Source organism: Mytilus trossulus, chromosome 5 (assembly GCF_036588685.1).
Source record: "Mytilus trossulus isolate FHL-02 chromosome 5, PNRI_Mtr1.1.1.hap1, whole genome shotgun sequence".
Lineage (NCBI taxonomy): Eukaryota > Metazoa > Mollusca > Bivalvia > Mytilida > Mytilidae > Mytilus > Mytilus trossulus.
Window position 1 is genome coordinate 720,949 of NC_086377.1, and position 22,436 is coordinate 743,384.

Consider the following 22,436-nt stretch of genomic DNA (forward strand, 5'->3'; position numbering starts at 1 on the left):
CGGTTTTATATATCTATTTATAGCTTGGAACCTCTCCCTTACACTTTGCTACACAGTTTGGACACCATGACACAGCTGAGGTAGTAACCAATCTGTGATCTAGTTATAACTTGTAAACCGGTTTTATATATCTATTTATAGCTTGGAACCTCTCCCTTACACTTTGCTACACAGTTTGGACACCATGACACAGCTGAGGTAGTAACTAATCTGTGATCTAGTTATAACTTGTAAACCGGTTTTATATATCTATTTATAGCTTGGAACCTCTCCCTTACACTTTGCTACACAGTTTGGACACCATGACACAGCTGAGGTAGTAACCAATCTGTGATCTAGTTATAACTTGTAAACCGGTTTTATATATCTATTTATAGCTTGGAACCTCTCCCTTACACTTTGCTACACAGTTTGGACACCATGACACAGCTGAGGTAGTAACCAATCTGTGATCTAGTTATAACTTGTAAACCGGTTTTATATATCTATTTATAGCTTGGAACCTCCCCATTACACTTTGCTACACAGTTTGGACACCATGACACAGCTGAGGTAGTAACCAATCTGTGATCTAGTTATAACTTGTAAACCGGTTTTATATATCTATTTATAGCTTGGAACCTCTCCCTTACACTTTGCTACACAGTTTGGGCACCATGACACAGCTGAGGTAGTAACCAATCTGTGATCTAGTTATAACTTGTAAACCGGTTTTATATATCTATTTATAGCTTGGAACCTCCCCATTACACTTTGCTACACAGTTTGGACACCATGACACAGCTGAGGTAGTAACCAATCTGTGATCTAGTTATAACTTGTAAACCGGTTTTATATATCTATTTATAGCTTGGAACCTCTCCCTTACACTTTGCTACACAGTTTGGGCACCATGACACAGCTGAGGTAGTAACCAATCTGTGATCTAGTTATAACTTGTAAACCGGTTTTATATATCTATTTATAGCTTGGAACCTCCCCATTACACTTTGCTACACAGTTTGGACACCATGACACAGCTGAGGTAGTAACCAATCTGTGATCTAGTTATAACTTGTAAACCGGTTTTATATATCTATTTATAGCTTGGAACCTCTCCCTTACACTTTGCTACACAGTTTGGGCACCATGACACAGCTGAGGTAGTAACCAATCTGTGATCTAGTTATAACTTGTAAACCGGTTTTATATATCTATTTATAGCTTGGAACCTCCCCATTACACTTTGCTACACAGTTTGGACACCATGACACAGCTGAGGTAGTAACCAATCTGTGATCTAGTTATAACTTGTAAACCGGTTTTATATATCTATTTATAGCTTGGAACATCTCCCTTACACTTTGCTACACAGTTTGGACACCATGACACAGCTGAGGTAGTAACTAATCTGTGATCTAGTTATAACTTGTAAACCGGTTTTATATATCTATTTATAGCTTGGAACCTCTCCCTTACACTTTGCTACACAGTTTGGACACCATGACACAGCTGAGGTAGTAACCAATCTGTGATCTAGTTATAACTTGTAAACCGGTTTTATATATCTATTTATAGCTTGGAACCTCTCCCTTACACTTTGCTACACAGTTTGGGCACCATGACACAGCTGAGGTAGTAACCAATCTGTGATCTAGTTATAACTTGTAAACCGGTTTTATATATCTATTTATAGCTTGGAACCTCTCCCTTACACTTTGCTACACAGTTTGGACACCATGACACAGCTGAGGTAGTAACCAATCTGTGATCTAGTTATAACTTGTAAACCGGTGTTATATATCTATTTATAGCTTGGAACATCTCCCTTACACTTTGCTACACAGTTTGGACACCATGACACAGCTGAGGTAGTAACCAATCTGTGATCTAGTTATAACTTGTAAACCGGTTTTATATATCTATTTATAGCTTGGAACCTCTCCCTTACACTTTGCTACACAGTTTGGACACCATGACACAGCTGAGGTAGTAACCAATCTGTGATCTAGTTATAACTTGTAAACCGGTTTTATATATCTATTTATAGCTTGGAACCTCTCCCTTACACTTTGCTACACAGTTTGGACACCATGACACAGCTGAGGTAGTAACCAATCTGTGATCTAGTTATAACTTGTAAACTGGTTTTATATATCTATTTATAGCTTGGAACCTCTCCCTTACACTTTGCTACACAGTTTGGGCACCATGACACAGCTGAGGTAGTAACTAATCTGTGATCTAGTTATAACTTGTAAACCGGTGTTATATATCTATTTATAGCTTGGAACCTCTCCCTTACACTTTGCTACACAGTTTGGGCACCATGACACAGCTGAGGTAGTAACTAATCTGTGATCTAGTTATAACTTGTAAACCGGTTTTATATATCTATTTATAGCTTGGAACTTCTCCCTTACACTTTGCTACACAGTTTGGGCACCATGACACAGCTGAGGTAGTAACCAATCTGTGATCTAGTTATAACTTGTAAACCGGTTTTATATATCTATTTATAGCTTGGAACCTCTCCCTTACACTTTGCTACACAGTTTGGACACCATGACACAGCTGAGGTAGTAACCAATCTGTGATCTAGTTATAACTTGTAAACCGGTTTTATATATCTATTTATAGCTTGGAACCTCTCCCTTACACTTTGCTACACAGTTTGGACACCATGACACAGCTGAGGTAGTAACTAATCTGTGATCTAGTTATAATTGACCTGTATTAATTTTATATATCTATTTATAGCTTGGAACCTCCCCATTACACTTTGCTACACAGTTTGGACACCATGACACAGCTGAGGTAGTAACTAATCTGTGATCTAGTTATAACTTGTAAACCGGTTTTATATATCTATTTATAGCTTGGAACCTCTCCCTTACACTTTGCTACACAGTTTGGGCACCATGACACAGCTGAGGTAGTAACCAATCTGTGATCTAGTTATAATTGACCTGTATTAATTTTATATATCTATTTATAGCTTGGAACCTCCCCATTACACTTTGCTACACAGTTTGGACACCATGACACAGCTGAGGTAGTAACTAATCTGTGATCTAGTTATAACTTGTAAACCGGTTTTATATATCTATTTATAGCTTGGAACCTCTCCCTTACACTTTGCTACACAGTTTGGACACCATGACACAGCTGAGGTAGTAACTAATCTGTGATCTAGTTATAACTTGTAAACCGGTTTTATATATCTATTTATAGCTTGGAACCTCTCCCTTACACTTTGCTACACAGTTTGGGCACCATGACACAGCTGAGGTAGTAACTAATCTGTGATCTAGTTATAACTTGTAAACCGGTTTTATATATCTATTTATAGCTTGGAACCTCTCCCTTACACTTTGCTACACAGTTTGGACACCATGACACAGCTGAGGTAGTAACCAATCTGTGATCTAGTTATAACTTGTAAACCGGTTTTATATATCTATTTATAGCTTGGAACCTCTCCCTTACACTTTGCTACACAGTTTGGACACCATGACACAGCTGAGGTAGTAACCAATCTGTGATCTAGTTATAACTTGTAAACCGGTTTTATATATCTATTTATAGCTTGGAACCTCTCCCTTACACTTTGCTACACAGTTTGGACACCATGACACAGCTGAGGTAGTAACCAATCTGTGATCTAGTTATAACTTGTAAACCGGTTTTATATATCTATTTATAGCTTGGAACCTCTCCCTTACACTTTGCTACACAGTTTGGGCACCATGACACAGCTGAGGTAGTAACCAATCTGTGATCTAGTTATAACTTGTAAACCGGTTTTATATATCTATTTATAGCTTGGAACCTCTCCCTTACACTTTGCTACACAGTTTGGACACCCTGACACAGCTGAGGTAGTAACCAATCTGTGATCTAGTTATAACTTGTAAACCGGTTTTATATATCTATTTATAGCTTGGAACCTCTCCCTTACACTTTGCTACACAGTTTGGACACCATGACACAGCTGAGGTAGTAACCAATCTGTGATCTAGTTATAACTTGTAAACCGGTTTTATATATCTATTTATAGCTTGGAACCTCCCCATTACACATTGCTACACAGACACAGCTGAGGTAGTAACTAATCTGTGATCTAGTTATAACTTGTAAACCGGTTTTATATATCTATTTATAGCTTGGAACCTCTCCCTTACACTTTGCTACACAGTTTGGGCACCATGACACAGCTGAGGTAGTAACCAATCTGTGATCTAGTTATAATTGACCTGTATTAATTTTATATATCTATTTATAGCTTGGAACCTCCCCATTACACTTTGCTACACAGTTTGGACACCATGACACAGCTGAGGTAGTAACTAATCTGTGATCTAGTTATAACTTGTAAACCGGTTTTATATATCTATTTATAGCTTGGAACCTCTCCCTTACACTTTGCTACACAGTTTGGGCACCATGACACAGCTGAGGTAGTAACCAATCTGTGATCTAGTTATAACTTGTAAACCGGTTTTATATATCTATTTATAGCTTGGAACCTCCCCATTACACTTTGCTACACAGTTTGGACACCATGACACAGCTGAGGTAGTAACCAATCTGTGATCTAGTTATAACTTGTAAACCGGTTTTATATATCTATTTATAGCTTGGAACCTCTCCCTTACACTTTGCTACACAGTTTGGACACCATGACACAGCTGAGGTAGTAACCAATCTGTGATCTAGTTATAATTGACCTGTATTAATTTTATATATCTATTTATAGCTTGGAACCTCCCCATTACACTTTGCTACACAGTTTGGACACCATGACACAGCTGAGGTAGTAACCAATCTGTGATCTAGTTATAACTTGTAAACCGGTTTTATATATCTATTTATAGCTTGGAACCTCCCCATTACACTTTGCTACACAGTTTGGACACCCTGACACAGCTGAGGTAGTAACTAATCTGTGATCTAGTTATAACTTGTAAACCGGTTTTATATATCTATTTATAGCTTGGAACCTCTCCCTTACACTTTGCTACACAGTTTGGACACCATGACACAGCTGAGGTAGTAACCAATCTGTGATCTAGTTATAACTTGTAAACCGGTTTTATATATCTATTTATAGCTTGGAACCTCTCCCTTACACTTTGCTACACAGTTTGGACACCATGACACAGCTGAGGTAGTAACCAATCTGTGATCTAGTTATAACTTGTAAACCGGTTTTATATATCTATTTATAGCTTGGAACCTCCCCATTACACTTTGCTACACAGTTTGGACACCCTGACACAGCTGAGGTAGTAACTAATCTGTGATCTAGTTATAACTTGTAAACCGGTTTTATATATCTATTTATAGCTTGGAACCTCTCCCTTACACTTTGCTACACAGTTTGGGCACCATGACACAGCTGAGGTAGTAACCAATCTGTGATCTAGTTATAACTTGTAAACCGGTTTTATATATCTATTTATAGCTTGGAACCTCCCCATTACACTTTGCTACACAGTTTGGACACCATGACACAGCTGAGGTAGTAACCAATCTGTGATCTAGTTATAACTTGTAAACCGGTTTTATATATCTATTTATAGCTTGGAACCTCTCCCTTACACTTTGCTACACAGTTTGGACACCATGACACAGCTGAGGTAGTAACTAATCTGTGATCTAGTTATAACTTGTAAACCGGTTTTATATATCTATTTATAGCTTGGAACCTCTCCCTTACACTTTGCTACACAGTTTGGGCACCATGACACAGCTGAGGTAGTAACCAATCTGTGATCTAGTTATAACTTGTAAACCGGTTTTATATATCTATTTATAGCTTGGAACCTCTCCCTTACACTTTGCTACACAGTTTGGACACCATGACACAGCTGAGGTAGTAACCAATCTGTGATCTAGTTATAACTTGTAAACTGGTTTTATATATCTATTTATAGCTTGGAACATCTCCCTTACACTTTGCTACACAGTTTGGACACCATGACACAGCTGAGGTAGTAACTAATCTGTGATCTAGTTATAACTTGTAAACCGGTTTTATATATCTATTTATAGCTTGGAACCTCTCCCTTACACTTTGCTACACAGTTTGGACACCATGACACAGCTGAGGTAGTAACTAATCTGTGATCTAGTTATAACTTGTAAACCGGTTTTATATATCTATTTATAGCTTGGAACCTCTCCCTTACACTTTGCTACACAGTTTGGGCACCATGACACAGCTGAGGTAGTAACCAATCTGTGATCTAGTTATAACTTGTAAACCGGTTTTATATATCTATTTATAGCTTGGAACCTCTCCCTTACACTTTGCTACACAGTTTGGACACCATGACACAGCTGAGGTAGTAACTAATCTGTGATCTAGTTATAACTTGTAAACCGGTTTTATATATCTATTTATAGCTTGGAACCTCTCCCTTACACTTTGCTACACAGTTTGGACACCATGACACAGCTGAGGTAGTAACCAATCTGTGATCTAGTTATAACTTGTAAACCGGTTTTATATATCTATTTATAGCTTGGAACCTCCCCATTACTCTTTGCTACACAGTTTGGACACCATGACACAGCTGAGGTAGTAACTAATCTGTGATCTAGTTATAACTTGTAAACCGGTTTTATATATCTATTTATAGCTTGGAACCTCCCCATTACACTTTGCTACACAGTTTGGACACCATGACACAGCTGAGGTAGTAACCAATCTGTGATCTAGTTATAACTTGTAAACCGGTTTTATATATCTATTTATAGCTTGGAACTTCTCCCTTACACTTTGCTACACAGTTTGGACACCATGACACAGCTGAGGTAGTAACCAATCTGTGATCTAGTTATAACTTGTAAACCGGTTTTATATATCTATTTATAGCTTGGAACCTCTCCCTTACACTTTGCTACACAGTTTGGACACCATGACACGGCTGAGGTAGTAACCAATCTGTGATCTAGTTATAACTTGTAAACCGGTTTTATATATCTATTTATAGCTTGGAACATCTCCCTTACACTTTGCTACACAGTTTGGGCACCATGACACAGCTGAGGTAGTAACCAATCTGTGATCTAGTTATAACTTGTAAACCGGTTTTATATATCTATTTATAGCTTGGAACCTCTCCCTTACACTTTGCTACACAGTTTGGGCACCATGACACAGCTGAGGTAGTAACCAATCTGTGATCTAGTTATAACTTGTAAACCGGTTTTATATATCTATTTATAGCTTGGAACCTCTCCCTTACACTTTGCTACACAGTTTGGACACCCTGACACAGCTGAGGTAGTAACTAATCTGTGATCTAGTTATAACTTGTAAACCGGTTTTATATATCTATTTATAGCTTGGAACCTCTCCCTTACACTTTGCTACACAGTTTGGACACCATGACACAGCTGAGGTAGTAACCAATCTGTGATCTAGTTATAACTTGTAAACTGGTTTTATATATCTATTTATAGCTTGGAACATCTCCCTTACACTTTGCTACACAGTTTGGACACCATGACACAGCTGAGGTAGTAACTAATCTGTGATCTAGTTATAACTTGTAAACCGGTTTTATATATCTATTTATAGCTTGGAACCTCTCCCTTACACTTTGCTACACAGTTTGGACACCATGACACAGCTGAGGTAGTAACCAATCTGTGATCTAGTTATAACTTGTAAACCGGTTTTATATATCTATTTATAGCTTGGAACATCTCCCTTACACTTTGCTACACAGTTTGGACACCATGACACAGCTGAGGTAGTAACCAATCTGTGATCTAGTTATAACTTGTAAACCGGTTTTATATATCTATTTATAGCTTGGAACATCTCCCTTACACTTTGCTACACAGTTTGGACACCATGACACAGCTGAGGTAGTAACCAATCTGTGATCTAGTTATAACTTGTAAACCGGTTTTATATATCTATTTATAGCTTGGAACCTCTCCATTACACTTTGCTACACAGTTTGGACACCATGACACAGCTGAGGTAGTAACCAATCTGTGATCTAGTTATAACTTGTAAACCGGTTTTATATATCTATTTATAGCTTGGAACCTCTCCCTTACACTTTGCTACACAGTTTGGACACCCTGACACAGCTGAGGTAGTAACCAATCTGTGATCTAGTTATAACTTGTAAACCGGTTTTATATATCTATTTATAGCTTGGAACCTCTCCCTTACACTTTGCTACACAGTTTGGACACCATGACACAGCTGAGGTAGTAACCAATCTGTGATCTAGTTATAACTTGTAAACTGGTTTTATATATCTATTTATAGCTTGGAACCTCTCCCTTACACTTTGCTACACAGTTTGGACACCCTGACACAGCTGAGGTAGTAACCAATCTGTGATCTAGTTATAACTTGTAAACTGGTTTTATATATCTATTTATAGCTTGGAACCTCTCCCTTACACTTTGCTACACAGTTTGGACACCATGACACAGCTGAGGTAGTAACTAATCTGTGATCTAGTTATAACTTGTAAACCGGTTTTATATATCTATTTATAGCTTGGAACCTCTCCCTTACACTTTGCTACACAGTTTGGACACCCTGACACAGCTGAGGTAGTAACCAATCTGTGATCTAGTTATAACTTGTAAACCGGTTTTATATATCTATTTATAGCTTGGAACATCTCCCTTACACTTTGCTACACAGTTTGGGCACCATGACACAGCTGAGGTAGTAACCAATCTGTGATCTAGTTATAACTTGTAAACCGGTTTTATATATCTATTTATAGCTTGGAACCTCTCCCTTACACTTTGCTACACAGTTTGGACACCATGACACAGCTGAGGTAGTAACTAATCTGTGATCCAGTCATACTTGTAAACCGGTTTTATATATCTATTTATAGCTTGGAACCTCCCCATTACACTTTGCTACACAGTTTGGACACCATGACACAGCTGAGGTAGTAACCAATCTGTGATCTAGTTATAACTTGTAAACCGGTTTTATATATCTATTTATAGCTTGGAACCTCTCCCTTACACTTTGCTACACAGTTTGGACACCATGACACAGCTGAAGTAGTAACTAATCTGTGATCTAGTTATAACTTGTAAACCGGTTTTATATATCTATTTATAGCTTGGAACCTCTCCCTTACACTTTGCTACACAGTTTGGACACCATGACACAGCTGAGGTAGTAACCAATCTGTGATCTAGTTATAACTTGTAAACCGGTTTTATATATCTATTTATAGCTTGGAACATCTCCCTTACACTTTGCTACACAGTTTGGACACCACGACACAGCTGAGGTAGTAACTAATCTGTGATCTAGTTATAACTTGTAAACCGGTTTTATATATCTATTTATAGCTTGGAACCTCTCTATTACACTTTGCTACACAGTTTGGACACCATGACACAGCTGAGGTAGTAACCAATCTGTGATCTAGTTATAACTTGTAAACCGGTTTTATATATCTATTTATAGCTTGGAACCTCCCCATTACACTTTGCTACACAGTTTGGACACCATGACACAGCTGAGGTAGTAACCAATCAGTGATCCAGTCATACTTGTAAACCGGTTTTATATATCTATTTATAGCTTGGAACCTCCCCATTACACTTTGCTACACAGTTTGGACACCATGACACAGCTGAGGTAGTAACCAATCTGTGATCTAGTTATAACTTGTAAACCGGTTTTATATATCTATTTATAGCTTGGAACCTCTCCCTTACACTTTGCTACACAGTTTGGACACCATGACACAGCTGAGGTAGTAACCAATCTGTGATCTAGTTATAACTTGTAAACCGGTTTTATATATCTATTTATAGCTTGGAACATCTCCCTTACACTTTGCTACACAGTTTGGACACCACGACACAGCTGAGGTAGTAACTAATCTGTGATCTAGTTATAACTTGTAAACCGGTTTTATATATCTATTTATAGCTTGGAACCTCTCTATTACACATTGCTACACAGTTTGGACACCACGACACAGCAAAGGTATTGACCAATCTGTGATCCAGTCATACTTGACCTGTTTTAATTTTATATATCTATTTATAGCTTGGAACCTCTCCCTTACACTTTGCTACACAGTTTGGGCACCATGATACGGCTGAAGTATTACTGAGAGCAGGAATTAGTCGTGATGCTCGGACCAAGGTAGACAGAACCCCATTACATGTGGCAGCTCAAGAAGGACATAATGATATTGTAGAATTACTCATACAGCACGCTGCAGATATTGACGCTAAAGATATGGTAAAATTATTAATATCATAACAAATCAAACCTTATTACCACACAATGTTAATACAAACATGACAAAGTTATTGTTTCAAGATTTTACATGAATTATTGATGAACATCAGAATGTGACAATTAAATAACAACAATGATATTAACCTGGTTTTCCTATGAGAATATTGTTAACTTGGTTTTCCTACAATAATGATTTTAACTTGGTTTTCAAATAATGTATTCAAAATCTGTCTCATATCTGCACTTTTGTGCATTGATGCCATAAAAAGGATGATGTGAACATAAGAATTCATATTTCTTAGTTTTTAATGTTCAGACTTTTGAAGGATGTCGATAGAGTTTTGATCAAAATGATTATTTTACCAATTCTTGTCTTAATAAAATCTTGAGTATTGTAGCAGTTTGGTGAAACCATGTCACACTTAACCTTATGCCTATCAGCCAATGCTTGTTAAATTGCTCACAGGCCTATTAATATATCTACAGGCCATTATATTTTAACTAAACATTTCCAAAAATTGAGCTCCAGGACTGTAAATTTTGAAGTTCACTGTGAAGACTTTTCTGACAACTGAACATGTGTCTGAAGGTGAAAAGAACGAACCAAATAACTATTGTATGTATGTTTCATCAATTACTGACAAAGAATTATCCATTGTTATACGATTTTCAGTTGAAGATGACTCCATTGCACTGGGCCTCAGAAAAAGGACACAAACCTGTTTTGGAAACTTTGATAAAACATGGGGCAGACATTAACTGTGAAAATAAGGTAGGCCAACCATTGTCTCTATAGAATAAGAAAATGTGGTATGATTGCCAATAAGACAACCAAATCAACTGTGAAAATAAGGTAGGCCAACCATTGTCTCTATAGAATAAGAAAATGTGGTATGATTGCCAATAAGACAACCAAATGAACTATGAAAATAAGGTAGGCCAACCATTGTTTTTAAAGAATAAGTAGATGTGATATATTTGCCAATAAGACAACTATATCAACTGTGATAATAAGGTAGGCCATCCATTGTCTTTATAGAATATAAGTAGATGTGGTATGATTTCCAATAAGACAACTATCAACCAGAGACCACATGATAATGGAACTATAGGTCACCATGTGGCCTTCTGCAAGGAGCTACACCTACAGTGCGTATAATAACTATAAACAGACAAAATGTAAAACAATTATAACCAGGAAACTAATGACCTGATTTACAAAACAACAAACAAGAAACAATGTTAAACTTGTTTCCTATCACTGTCTTTAAAATTAGGAAAGAAGGGGAAAAACAGTCCATACAACTCTGCAAAAACAAAAACTGGTTTGTTTAAGAACACACGATTTTCAGTGAAACAAATGTTTAAGAAAAAAATGCATTGGAGAAGTTGAAAAAGGGGAGATAACTAGAGAAGGATGAAGCTTCTACAGTATTTATAATATCAAACTTTTCTACTTTAAGTTTGACAGAACTCCATTAGATATTGCAATAGCCAATGGAAGGGCAGATATAGCAGAGTTACTGACCATGGCACAGGTTTGTTTACATACAGACATATGTCTATTGATCAAGTGTTTCATTTATATTGAATCATGTTTTTGCACTGATCTCTGAAAGTCAGAATTTTTATTCCTTCAAAGTGGAGGGGTTTTAAGTTTAAACCTTCTACTTCTGTATGTCCATTGTACATATATCCTTTCCATAATTGATTTCTGTTATCTAACTTTAGTTTGCCCCAACTAAATGTTATGAAACTCATACACAATGCTTATTACCACACAACACAGATAGAGTTTGGATTTTGGTGGCGTCATTTTTGTCTTTCTAGAGTTATGCCCTTTACAAGTGGAAACTATAACTCTGACTCAACAAAATACTATGAATCTTATACACAAAGTTTATTACCACTGAGCACAGATCAAATGTTAAATTTTGATGGTTTCACTTTAACTGTTCCAGTGCTATGCCTCTTTACATATGGAAAAAATGCATAATTTTTGTTTCCGTCTTTAATTTGTCGCAACCAAATGTTCTGAAACATTTACACAATGCTTATTACCACAAAACTCAGTTAAAATACAAATTTTAGTAGTGTCACTTGTACCATTCTTGACTTATGTCCCTTTATTAGCTCACCTGGCCCAAAGGGCCAAGTGAGCTTTTCTCATCACTTTGCGTCCGTCGTCAGGCGTTAGCTTTTACAAAAATCTTCTCCTCTGAAACTACTGGGCCAAATCAAACCAATCTTGGCCACAATCATCATTGGGGTATCTAGTTTTAAAAATGTGTGGCGTGACCTGGTCAACCAACCAAGATGGCCGCCACGGCTAAAAATGGAACATAGGGTTAAAATGCAGTTTTTAGCTTATAACTCAAAACTCAAAGCATTTTGAGGAAATCTGACATGGGATAAAAATGTTTATCAGGTCAAGATCTATCTGCCCTGAAATTTTCAGATGAATCGGTCAATTGGTTGTTGGGATGCTGTCCCTGAATTGGTAATTTTGAGGAAATTTTGCTGTTTTTGGTTATTATCTTGAATATTATTATAGATAAAGATAAACTGTAAACAGCAATAATGTTCAGCAAAGTAAGATCTACAAATAAGTCAACATGACCAAACTGGTCAGTTGACCCGTTTAGGAGTTATTGCCCTTTATAGTAAATTTTTAACCATTTTTCGTAAATTAATGTAATCTTTTGCAAAAATCTTCTCCTCTGAAACTACTGATCCAAATTAATCCAAACTTGGCCACAATCATCTTTGGGGTATCTAGTTTGAAAAATGTGTCTGATGACCTGGCCATTCAACCAAGATGGGTCCACGGCTAAAAATAGAACATAGGGGTAAAATGCAGTTTTTGGCTTATAACTCAAAAACCAAAGCATTTTGAGGAAATCTGACAAGGGATAAAAATGTTTATCAGGTCAAGGTCTATCTGCCCTGAAATTTTCATATGAATTGGACAACTGGTTGTTGGGTTGCTGCCCTCCAATTGGTAATTTTTAAAGAAATTTTGACGTTTTTGGTTATCTTGAATACTATTATAGATAGCGATAAACTGTAAACAGCAATAATGTTCAACAAAGTAAGATCTACAAATAAGTCAGCATGACCTAAATGGTCAATTGACCCCTTAAGGAGTTATTGCCCTTTATAGTCAATTTTTAACAATTTTCATTAATTTGGTAAATTTTTGTAAATTTTTACCAAATATAGTTCTCTGTTTCTAATGGGCAAAGTTCATTATAGATATAATTGTAAGAAGCAAAATCGTTCAGTAAAGTAAGAACTTCAAACACATCACCATCACCAAAATACAATTTTGTCATGAATCCATTTGTGTCCTTTGTTAAATATGCACATAGACCAAGGTGAGCGACACAGGCTCTTTAGAGCCTCTAGTAATGTTATATGCAAGCAGGGTCATCATCTGTGCCCTCGGGCACAATTCTGTATTTATTAATCTTTAAAGTATCTATTTTCACATGCAGTACATAGTTATTTTTCTCAAAAAGACTTGATATATTGCCTCCACTATTTTATTTACAATTTATTTTCATCACATGATTTGTTTTTACAGATGCAATATGGTGGTACAGTACAACAGTTAGAAGACGTAAAATCTCATGAGGTCCTGGTCAACGGTACAATGGTAAGTTGTCATAGCAACACATGAGGTCATGGTCAACGGTACAATGGTAAGTTGTCACAACACATGAGGTCCTGGTCAACGGTACAATGGTAAGTTGTCATAACAACACATGAGGTCATGGTCAACGGTACAATGGTATGTTGTCATAACACATGAGGTCATGGTCAACGGTACAATGGTAAGTTGTCATAACACAGGAGGTCATGGTCAACGGTACAATGGTAAGTTGTCATAACACAGGAGGTCATGGTCAACGGTACAATGGTAAGTTGTCATAACACAGGAGGTCATGGTCAACGGTACAATGGTAAGTTGTCATAGCAACACATGAGGTCATGGTCAACGGTACAATGGTAAGTAGTTATAACAACACATGAGGTCATGGTCAACGGTACAATGGTAAGTTGTCATGGTAAGTTGTCATAACACAGGAGGTCATGGTCAACGGTACAATGGTAAGTTGTCATAACACAGGAGGTCATGGTCAACGGTACAATGGTAAGTTGTCATAACACAGGAGGTCATGGTGAATGGTACAATGGTAAGTTGTCATAGCAACACATGAGGTCATGGTCAACGGTACAATGGTAAGTTGTCAAAGCAACACATGAGGTCATGGTCAACGGTACAATGGTAAGTTGTCATAACACAGGAGGTCATGGTCAAGGGTGCAATAGTAAGTTGACATAGCAACACATGAGGTCTTATGTTGAGATGCATACTATTTATGGTAGATATTTAGCTCACCTGGCCTAAAAGGCCATGTTAGCTTTTCTCATCACTTGGCGTCCATTGCCGTCGTCGTCTGTCATCGTTAACAATTTTTCAAACATCTTCTCCTCTGAAACTACTGAATGGATTTGAATGAAACTTGGCATGATTGTTCCTTAGATTATCCTGCACAAAGTGTGAGCTTCGATTTTTGATCTGTCAAAAAACATGGCCGCCGTTACTTAAAATAGAACATAGGGGTCAAATGCAGTTTTTGGCTTATATCTGAAAAACGAGAGCATTTAGATCAAATCTGGGTAAAAATTTTCATTAGGTCAAGATCTATTAGCCCTGAAATTTTCAGATAAATCAAACAAATCATTGTTGGGTTGCTGCCACTTAATTGGTAATTTTAAGGAAATTTTGCAGTTTTTGGTTATTATTGGTTATTATCTTGAATATTATTATAGATAAAGATAAACTGTAAACAGCAAAAATGATCAGCAAAGTAAGATATACAAATAAGTTAATATGACCAAAATTGTCAATTGACCCCTTAAGGGGTTATTGTCCTTTAATGACAATTTTTCACAATTTGCTAACTTTAAAAAATCTTCTCCTCTGAAACTACTGAATGGATTTAGATGAAACTTAGCATGATTGTTCCTTAGATTATCCTGCACAAAGTGTGAGCTTCGATTTTTGTTCCCTTAAAAAACATGGCCGCCGTTACTTAAATACTGTATAGCGGGTTATTATCGCGGGTGTAAAATTTCGCGATTTTCATTGAAGAAGGTATACGAAATATTTTAGCGGTTATTATTTTGGCGGGTGAAAAACTTTTATTAATACCTTTGCATGTACACCTTTAATTTGGCGGAATTTATTTTGGCAATTTTCTTCTATCCGCGAAAATAAGCGAAAATTTACACCCCGCGAAAATAACCCGCTATACGGTAGAACATAGGGGTCAAATGCACTTTTTGGCTTATATCTCAAAAACAAAAGCATTTAGAGCAAATCTGACAACGGGTAAAAATGTTTATTAGGTCAATATCTATCAGTCCTGAAATTTTCAGATGAATCAAACAACCCATTGTGGGGTTGCTGCCACTTAATTGGTAATTTTAAGACAATTTTGCAGTTTTTGGTCATTATCTTGAATATTATTATAGATTAAGATAAACTGTAAACAGCAAAAATTATCAGCAAAGTAAGATCTACAAATAAGTTAATATGACCAAAATTGTCAATTGACCCCTTAAGGGGGTTATTGTCCTTTAATGACAATTTTTCACAATTCTTTCATCATATTTGCTATCTTTAAAAAATCTTCTCCTCTAAAACTACTCAACCAAATTCAACTAAACTTCAACTGAATGATCAGTAGGGTGTATTAAATAAAGTTTGTGCTTTATTTTTTATTTCTTCAAAAAACATGGCCGTCATGGCTAAAAATAGAACACAGGGTAAAATGCAGTTTTTGGCTTATATCTCAAAAACTCCAGCATTTAGAGCAAATAAGACAAGAAGTTAAAGTATTTTTTAGGTCAAGGTCTACCTGTCCTGAAATTTTCAGCCGAATTGGGTAACTGGTTTTTCAGGTATAATGCCCCTGAATTGATGATTTTATAGAAATTTTGCAGTTTTTGGTTATTATCTTGAATATTATTATAGATACAGATAAACTGTTAATAGCAAAAATGTTAAGCAAAGTAAGATCTATAAATAAGTCAATTTGATCAAAATTGTCAATTGACACCTTAAGGAGTTATTGCCCTTTAAAGACTTTTTTTCACAATTTGTTCATCATGTTGACTTACTTTAAAAAAATCTTCTCCTTTGAAACTGCTGTATCAATTTCAGCCAAACTTAGGCTAAATGAGTTTCAGAGTATCTAGTATAAATTTTATATTTCATTTCCTTGTATGTCAAGAAACATAGCTCCTATGGCATGTATGGCTAAAATAGAACATAGGAGAAAATGATTTTTTTTTTGCTTTTGAAGAAAATAGGACGATTCAAAGAACATTTAAATAAATTGAAAAGTCAAAATAATCATTAATGAGAGATTTAACCAAAAAAATTAAGGTGAGCGATTCAGGCTCTTGAGAGCCTCTTGCTATTCACATTTCAGGACATTTGATATATTTTAAGAAATATAGGATTTAAAAACTGAAAACGAATATGAGCGTCACATAACCAGCTGATATTTTTTTACACAAACATCGTGGAGATAAAAAGTTCTGATAAAAATAACTACTCCAGTGGTCAGGGCTAGTAATATCTCTAGATTAGGTCTACTGATTATTATTGTAGAATATTCTATGACTATTAATTTATCGTCTATTTAAATATATATTGAATACTGGAATATTTGACTAACATTTTGGGTATCTGATTTGCTGGCGTCTACTGTTTAAACAAGTCTTTACATGGTCACTGACTTCACAAATAGCACAGTTCAAACCATTGAAATAGAGTGAATTTTAAATCGTCAGATAAGGACGGCCACTTTTTTACTCACATGGGTACAGTTGAACCATGCAATTAAATATGTTAAATGTTCAACAATATACAAATTTACGATAGGCTTGAATGCAAATTTTGGCGAAACCATGTAATCAATATCCACAAAAAAATAGATTTCCTCAAATCACAAAAATTGTTACCAACGAAATTAAATGAATGCTCATTTAGCAAATAAGTTGGTTTTTTTAGCCTTTGTAAATTTGTTCTTTTCTTTACAGCATGCTGATTTGTCAAGTATAACAGAAGGTGATTCTATCACCATAGAAACCACAGAAATTGACCAATCAGATAATATTGAAACTGTAACCGTGACAACTGATGAACAATCTAACAAAGATGTTTTACCTGTAAATATATTCCAGAATGTCTCAAGTAAGTAACTCTTCTTAATCACATGACTGGTGGCTTTCTCATTCTGCTTTTTATACAACCGCAAAAAAAATTTGGCATCATATTATGCTATCATGTTGTTGTTGTTGTCTTAGTTGTCAGCATCTTTGTCCAAAGACGCATGATTTTCAGATAATAACTTTAGTCTTTTGTCCAAAGACACATGGTTTCCAGATAATAACTTTAGTATAAGTGTATAGAAAGCAATAACAATAAAACAAGCATTTATCTAGTTCAGGACAATAAGTTGTGTATAAGTATTTCAATTGTTCTGAAATTGTACCACAATGTTTAAAACCATAAGTAGAAGGTTGGGATTTTTCTAAAGGGTTATGGGGGAAAAGCCTAGGAATCAAGGGCCAAAAAGGGGCCAAAACAAGCATTTTTCTAGTTTCAGGACAATAACTTATGTGTAACTGTATGGATCTCTCTTACAATACATGTACCACATGGTTCCATATACCAAAGAGGAAAATCACAAAAATACTGAACTCAGAGGAAAATCAATATGGAAAGTCCATAATCACATGACAAAATCAAATAACAAAACGCATCAAAAACGAATAGACAAGAACTGTCATATTCCTGACTTGGTACAGGCATTTTCAAATGTAGAAAGGGAAGGCTTGGATTGAGTTTGGGTTAATTTTTTGGGTTATTGTCCCATAGGTTTAGTAATTAGGGGCCAAAAATGGGGCCCAAATAAGCTTTTTTGTAGTTTCCCGTCAATAACGTTTAAGTGTATAAATCTCTCTAAAATTATACCGCAAGGGATGGTTATGGATCAAATCATTTAGCAATTACAGGCAAACAAGGAAGAAAACAAGTTAAAAGCAGTATAAGGGAGGTTATCCAATTCCATTTAAAAAATACTGTTATATATATATGTTTGAATACCTTCTTTATTTAGCGGATTAATATCCAACAGCATAGAGGTTTGCTCAAAAGTAAAAAAAATAATTTTAAGTTCATTAGACCACGTTCATTTTATGTCAGAAACCTATACCGAGTCAACTATTTAATCATAATCTAAATTCAGCTGTATCAAGTTTGAATATTGTTTCCATACTTGCCTTAACTGTTCAGGGTTTCAACCTCTGCGGTCGTATAAAGCTGTGCCCTGCGGAGCATCTTATTTTTTATCAATGGTATGAAATCAAACAAACAATTATCAAAAGGTTTTTATGGTCATCAGAAGCTGAGCTGGCCATCCCAAATTTTATGATCGACATTAAAAAACAATATTAAATTTTCTTTGATTCAAATTTGAAGTTTCTGGAATAAATTGTTAAATTGGAAGTGCATCATTCTAAGAGCATAACATCAGCGTACTTATACCTGCGCCTTAGACTCTTTATTTGTGCAAAACAATGTTGTCAAAAACTTTACTTTTGTTTTTAAATCTAATACCGGATGCAACTGGTGAAGTTTTCCTATACTAAAAGACTTAACAAGGTCAAATGTTACTATAGATATCATTGACAAGACAAATGACTTTTTTTTCAGGAAGTATAGAATCTGACTCCTCAGAAACCCAGAATTCCTCAGTGTTAGCCACTTTAGCTGCTTTAGCCGAGGCCACGGCACCAAATACAATTCAACAAAGTAAGTCTCATTCTGTACACAAAGTAGTTTGACTTTGTACAGAGATACATTAAAGATTTGTATTTGAAGTACATTTGCGTCATCATCTTCATTACACATTTTTCTCATTCTGTACAGAGGTTTTTGTGTTACATGTTGGGTGTCTGTGACATTTTTCTCATTCTGTACAGAGTTTTTGTGTTACATGTTGGGTGTCTGTGACATTTTTCTCATTCTGTACAGAGGTTTTTGTGTTACATGTTGGGTGTCTGTGACATTTTTCTCATTCTGTACAGAGTTTTTGTGTTACATGTTGGGTGTCTGTAACATTTTTCTCATTCTGTACAGAGTTTTTGTGTTACATGTTGGGTGTCTGTGACATTTTTCTCATTCTGTGCAGAGTTTTTGTGTTACATGTTGGGTGTCTGTAACATTTTTCTCATTCTGTACAGAGTTTTTGTGTTACATGTTGGGTGTCTGTGACATTTTTCTCATTCTGTACAGAGTTTTTGTGTTACATGTTGGGTGTCTGTAACATTTTTCTCATTCTGTACAGAGTTTTTGTGTTACATGTTGGGTGTCTGTGACATTTTTCTCATTCTGTACAGAGTTTTTGTGTTACATGTTGGGTGTCTGTGACATTTTTCTCATTCTGTACAGAGTTTTTGTGTTACATGTTGGGTGTCTGTGATATTTTTGTTCATTCTGTACAGAGTTTTTGTGTTACATGTTGGGTGTCTGTGATATTTTTCTCATTCTGTACAGAGTTTTTGTGTTACATGTTGGGTGTCTGTGATATTTTTCTCATTCTGTACAGAGTTTTTGTGTTACATGTTGGGTGTCTGTGACATTTTTGTTCATTCTGTACAGAGTTTTTGTGTTACATGTTGGGTGTCTGTGACATTTTCTCATTCTGTACAGAGTTTTTGTGTTACATGTTGGGTGTCTGTGACATTTTCTCATTCTGTACAGAGTTTTTGTGTTACATGTTGGGTGTCTGTGACATTTTTCTCATTCTGTACAGAGTTTTTGTGTTACATGTTGGGTGTCTGTAACATTTTTCTCATTCTGTACAGAGTTTTTGTGTTACATGTTGGGTGTCTGTGACATTTTCTCATTCTGTACAGAGTTTTTGTGTTACATGTTGGGTGTCTGTGACATTTTCTCATTCTGTACAGAGTTTTTGTGTTACATGTTGGGTGTCTGTGACATTTTTCTCATTCTGTACAGAGTTTTTGTGTTACATGTTGGGTGTCTGTAACATTTTTCTCATTCTGTACAGAGTTTTTGTGTTACATGTTGGGTGTCTGTGACATTTTTCTCATTCTGTACAGAGTTTTTGTGTTACATGTTGGGTGTCTGTGACATTTTTCTCATTCTGTACAGAGTTTTTGTGTTACATGTTGGGTGTCTGTGACATTTTCTCATTCTGTACAGAGTTTTTGTGTTACATGTTGGGTGTCTGTGACATTTTCTCATTCTGTACAGAGTTTTTGTGTTACATGTTGGGTGTCTGTAACATTTTTCTCATTCTGTACAGAGTTTTTGTGTTACATGTTGGGTGTCTGTGACATTTTCTCATTCTGTACAGAGTTTTTGTGTTACATGTTGGGTGTCTGTGACATTTTCTCATTCTGTACAGAGTTTTTGTGTTACATGTTGGGTGTCTGTGACATTTTTCTCATTCTGTACAGAGTTTTTGTGTTACATGTTGGGTGTCTGTAACATTTTTCTCATTCTGTACAGAGTTTTTGTGTTACATGTTGGGTGTCTGTGATATTTTCTCATTCTGTACAGAGTTTTTGTGTTACATGTTGGGTGTCTGTGACATTTTTCTCATTCTGTACAGAGTTTTTGTGTTACATGTTGGGTGTCTGTAACATTTTTCTCATTCTGTACAGAGTTTTTGTGTTACATGTTGGGTGTCTGTGACATTTTCTCATTCTGTACAGAGTTTTTGTGTTACATGTTGGGTGTATGTGACATTTTTCTCATTCTGTACAGAGTTTTTGTGCTACATGTTGGGTGTATGTGACATTTTTCTCATTCTGTACAGAGTTTTTGTGTTACATGTTGGGTGTCTGTGACATTTTTCTCATTCTGTACAGAGTTTTTGTGTTACATGTTGGGTGTCTGTGACATTTTTCTCATTCTGTACAGAGTTTTTGTGTTACATGTTGGGTGTCTGTGACATTTTTCTCATTCTGTACAGAGTTTTTGTGTTACATGTTGGGTGTCTGTGATATTTTTCTCATTCTGTACAGAGTTTTTGTGTTACATGTTGGGTGTCTGTGACATTTTTCTCATTCTGTACAGAGTTTTTGTGTTACATGTTGGGTGTCTGTGACATTTTCTCATTCTGTACAGAGTTTTTGTGTTACATGTTGGGTGTCTGTGACATTTTTCTCATTCTGTACAGAGTTTTTGTGTTACATGTTGGGTGTCTGTGACATTTTTCTCATTCTGTACAGAGTTTTTGTGTTACATGTTGGGTATCTGTGACATTTTTCTCATTCTGTACAGAGTTTTTGTGTTACATGTTGGGTGTCTGTGATATTTTTGTTCATTCTGTACAGAGTTTTTGTGTTACATGTTGGGTGTCTGTGACATTTTTGTTCATTCTGTACAGAGTTTTTGTGTTACATGTTGGGTGTCTGTGACATTTTTCTCATTCTGTACAGAGTTTTTGTGTTACATGTTGGGTGCCTGTAACATTTTTCTCATTCTGTACAGAGTTTTTGTGTTACATGTTGGGTGTCTGTAACATTTTTCTCATTCTGTTCAGAGTTTTTGTGTTACATGTTGGGTGTCTGTGACATTTTTCTCATTCTGTACAGAGTTTTTGTGTTACATGTTGGGTATCTGTGACATTTTTCTCATTCTGTACAGAGTTTTTGTGTTACATGTTGGGTGTCTGTGACATTTTTGTTCATTCTGTACAGAGTTTTTGTGTTACATGTTGGGTGTCTGTGACATTTTTGTTCATTCTGTACAGAGTTTTTGTGTTACATGTTGGGTGTCTGTGACATTTTTCTCATTCTGTACAGAGTTTTTGTGTTACATGTTGGGTGTCTGTGACATTTTCTCATTCTGTACAGAGTTTTTGTGTTACATGTTGGGTGTCTGTGACATTTTTCTCATTCTGTACAGAGTTTTTGTGTTACATGTTGGGTGTCTGTGACATTTTCTCATTCTGTACAGAGTTTTTGTGTTACATGTTGGGTGTCTGTGACATTTTTCTCATTCTGTACAGAGTTTTTGTGTTACATGTTGGGTGTCTGTGACATTTTTCTCATTCTGTACAGAGTTTTTGTG

The 22,436-nt window shown here is 35.9% G+C and overlaps 1 protein-coding gene across 4 annotated transcripts in view; it reads left to right on the forward strand.

Moving 5' to 3' along the window:
• The window catches only part of LOC134718436 (GA-binding protein subunit beta-1-like), a 42,807-nt gene that overhangs the window by 7,900 nt on the left and 12,471 nt on the right, over window positions 1-22,436 (forward strand). For all 4 annotated transcript variants that reach the window (XM_063580947.1, XM_063580951.1, XM_063580948.1 and 1 more), the window contains exons 4-9: window positions 10,049-10,246; window positions 10,920-11,018; window positions 11,710-11,784; window positions 13,833-13,904; window positions 17,366-17,519; window positions 19,044-19,142. In XM_063580947.1, the coding sequence (XP_063437017.1) occupies window positions 10,049-10,246; window positions 10,920-11,018; window positions 11,710-11,784; window positions 13,833-13,904; window positions 17,366-17,519; window positions 19,044-19,142 (697 nt within the window). The remainder of the gene's footprint in view (window positions 1-10,048; window positions 10,247-10,919; window positions 11,019-11,709; window positions 11,785-13,832; window positions 13,905-17,365; window positions 17,520-19,043; window positions 19,143-22,436) is intronic.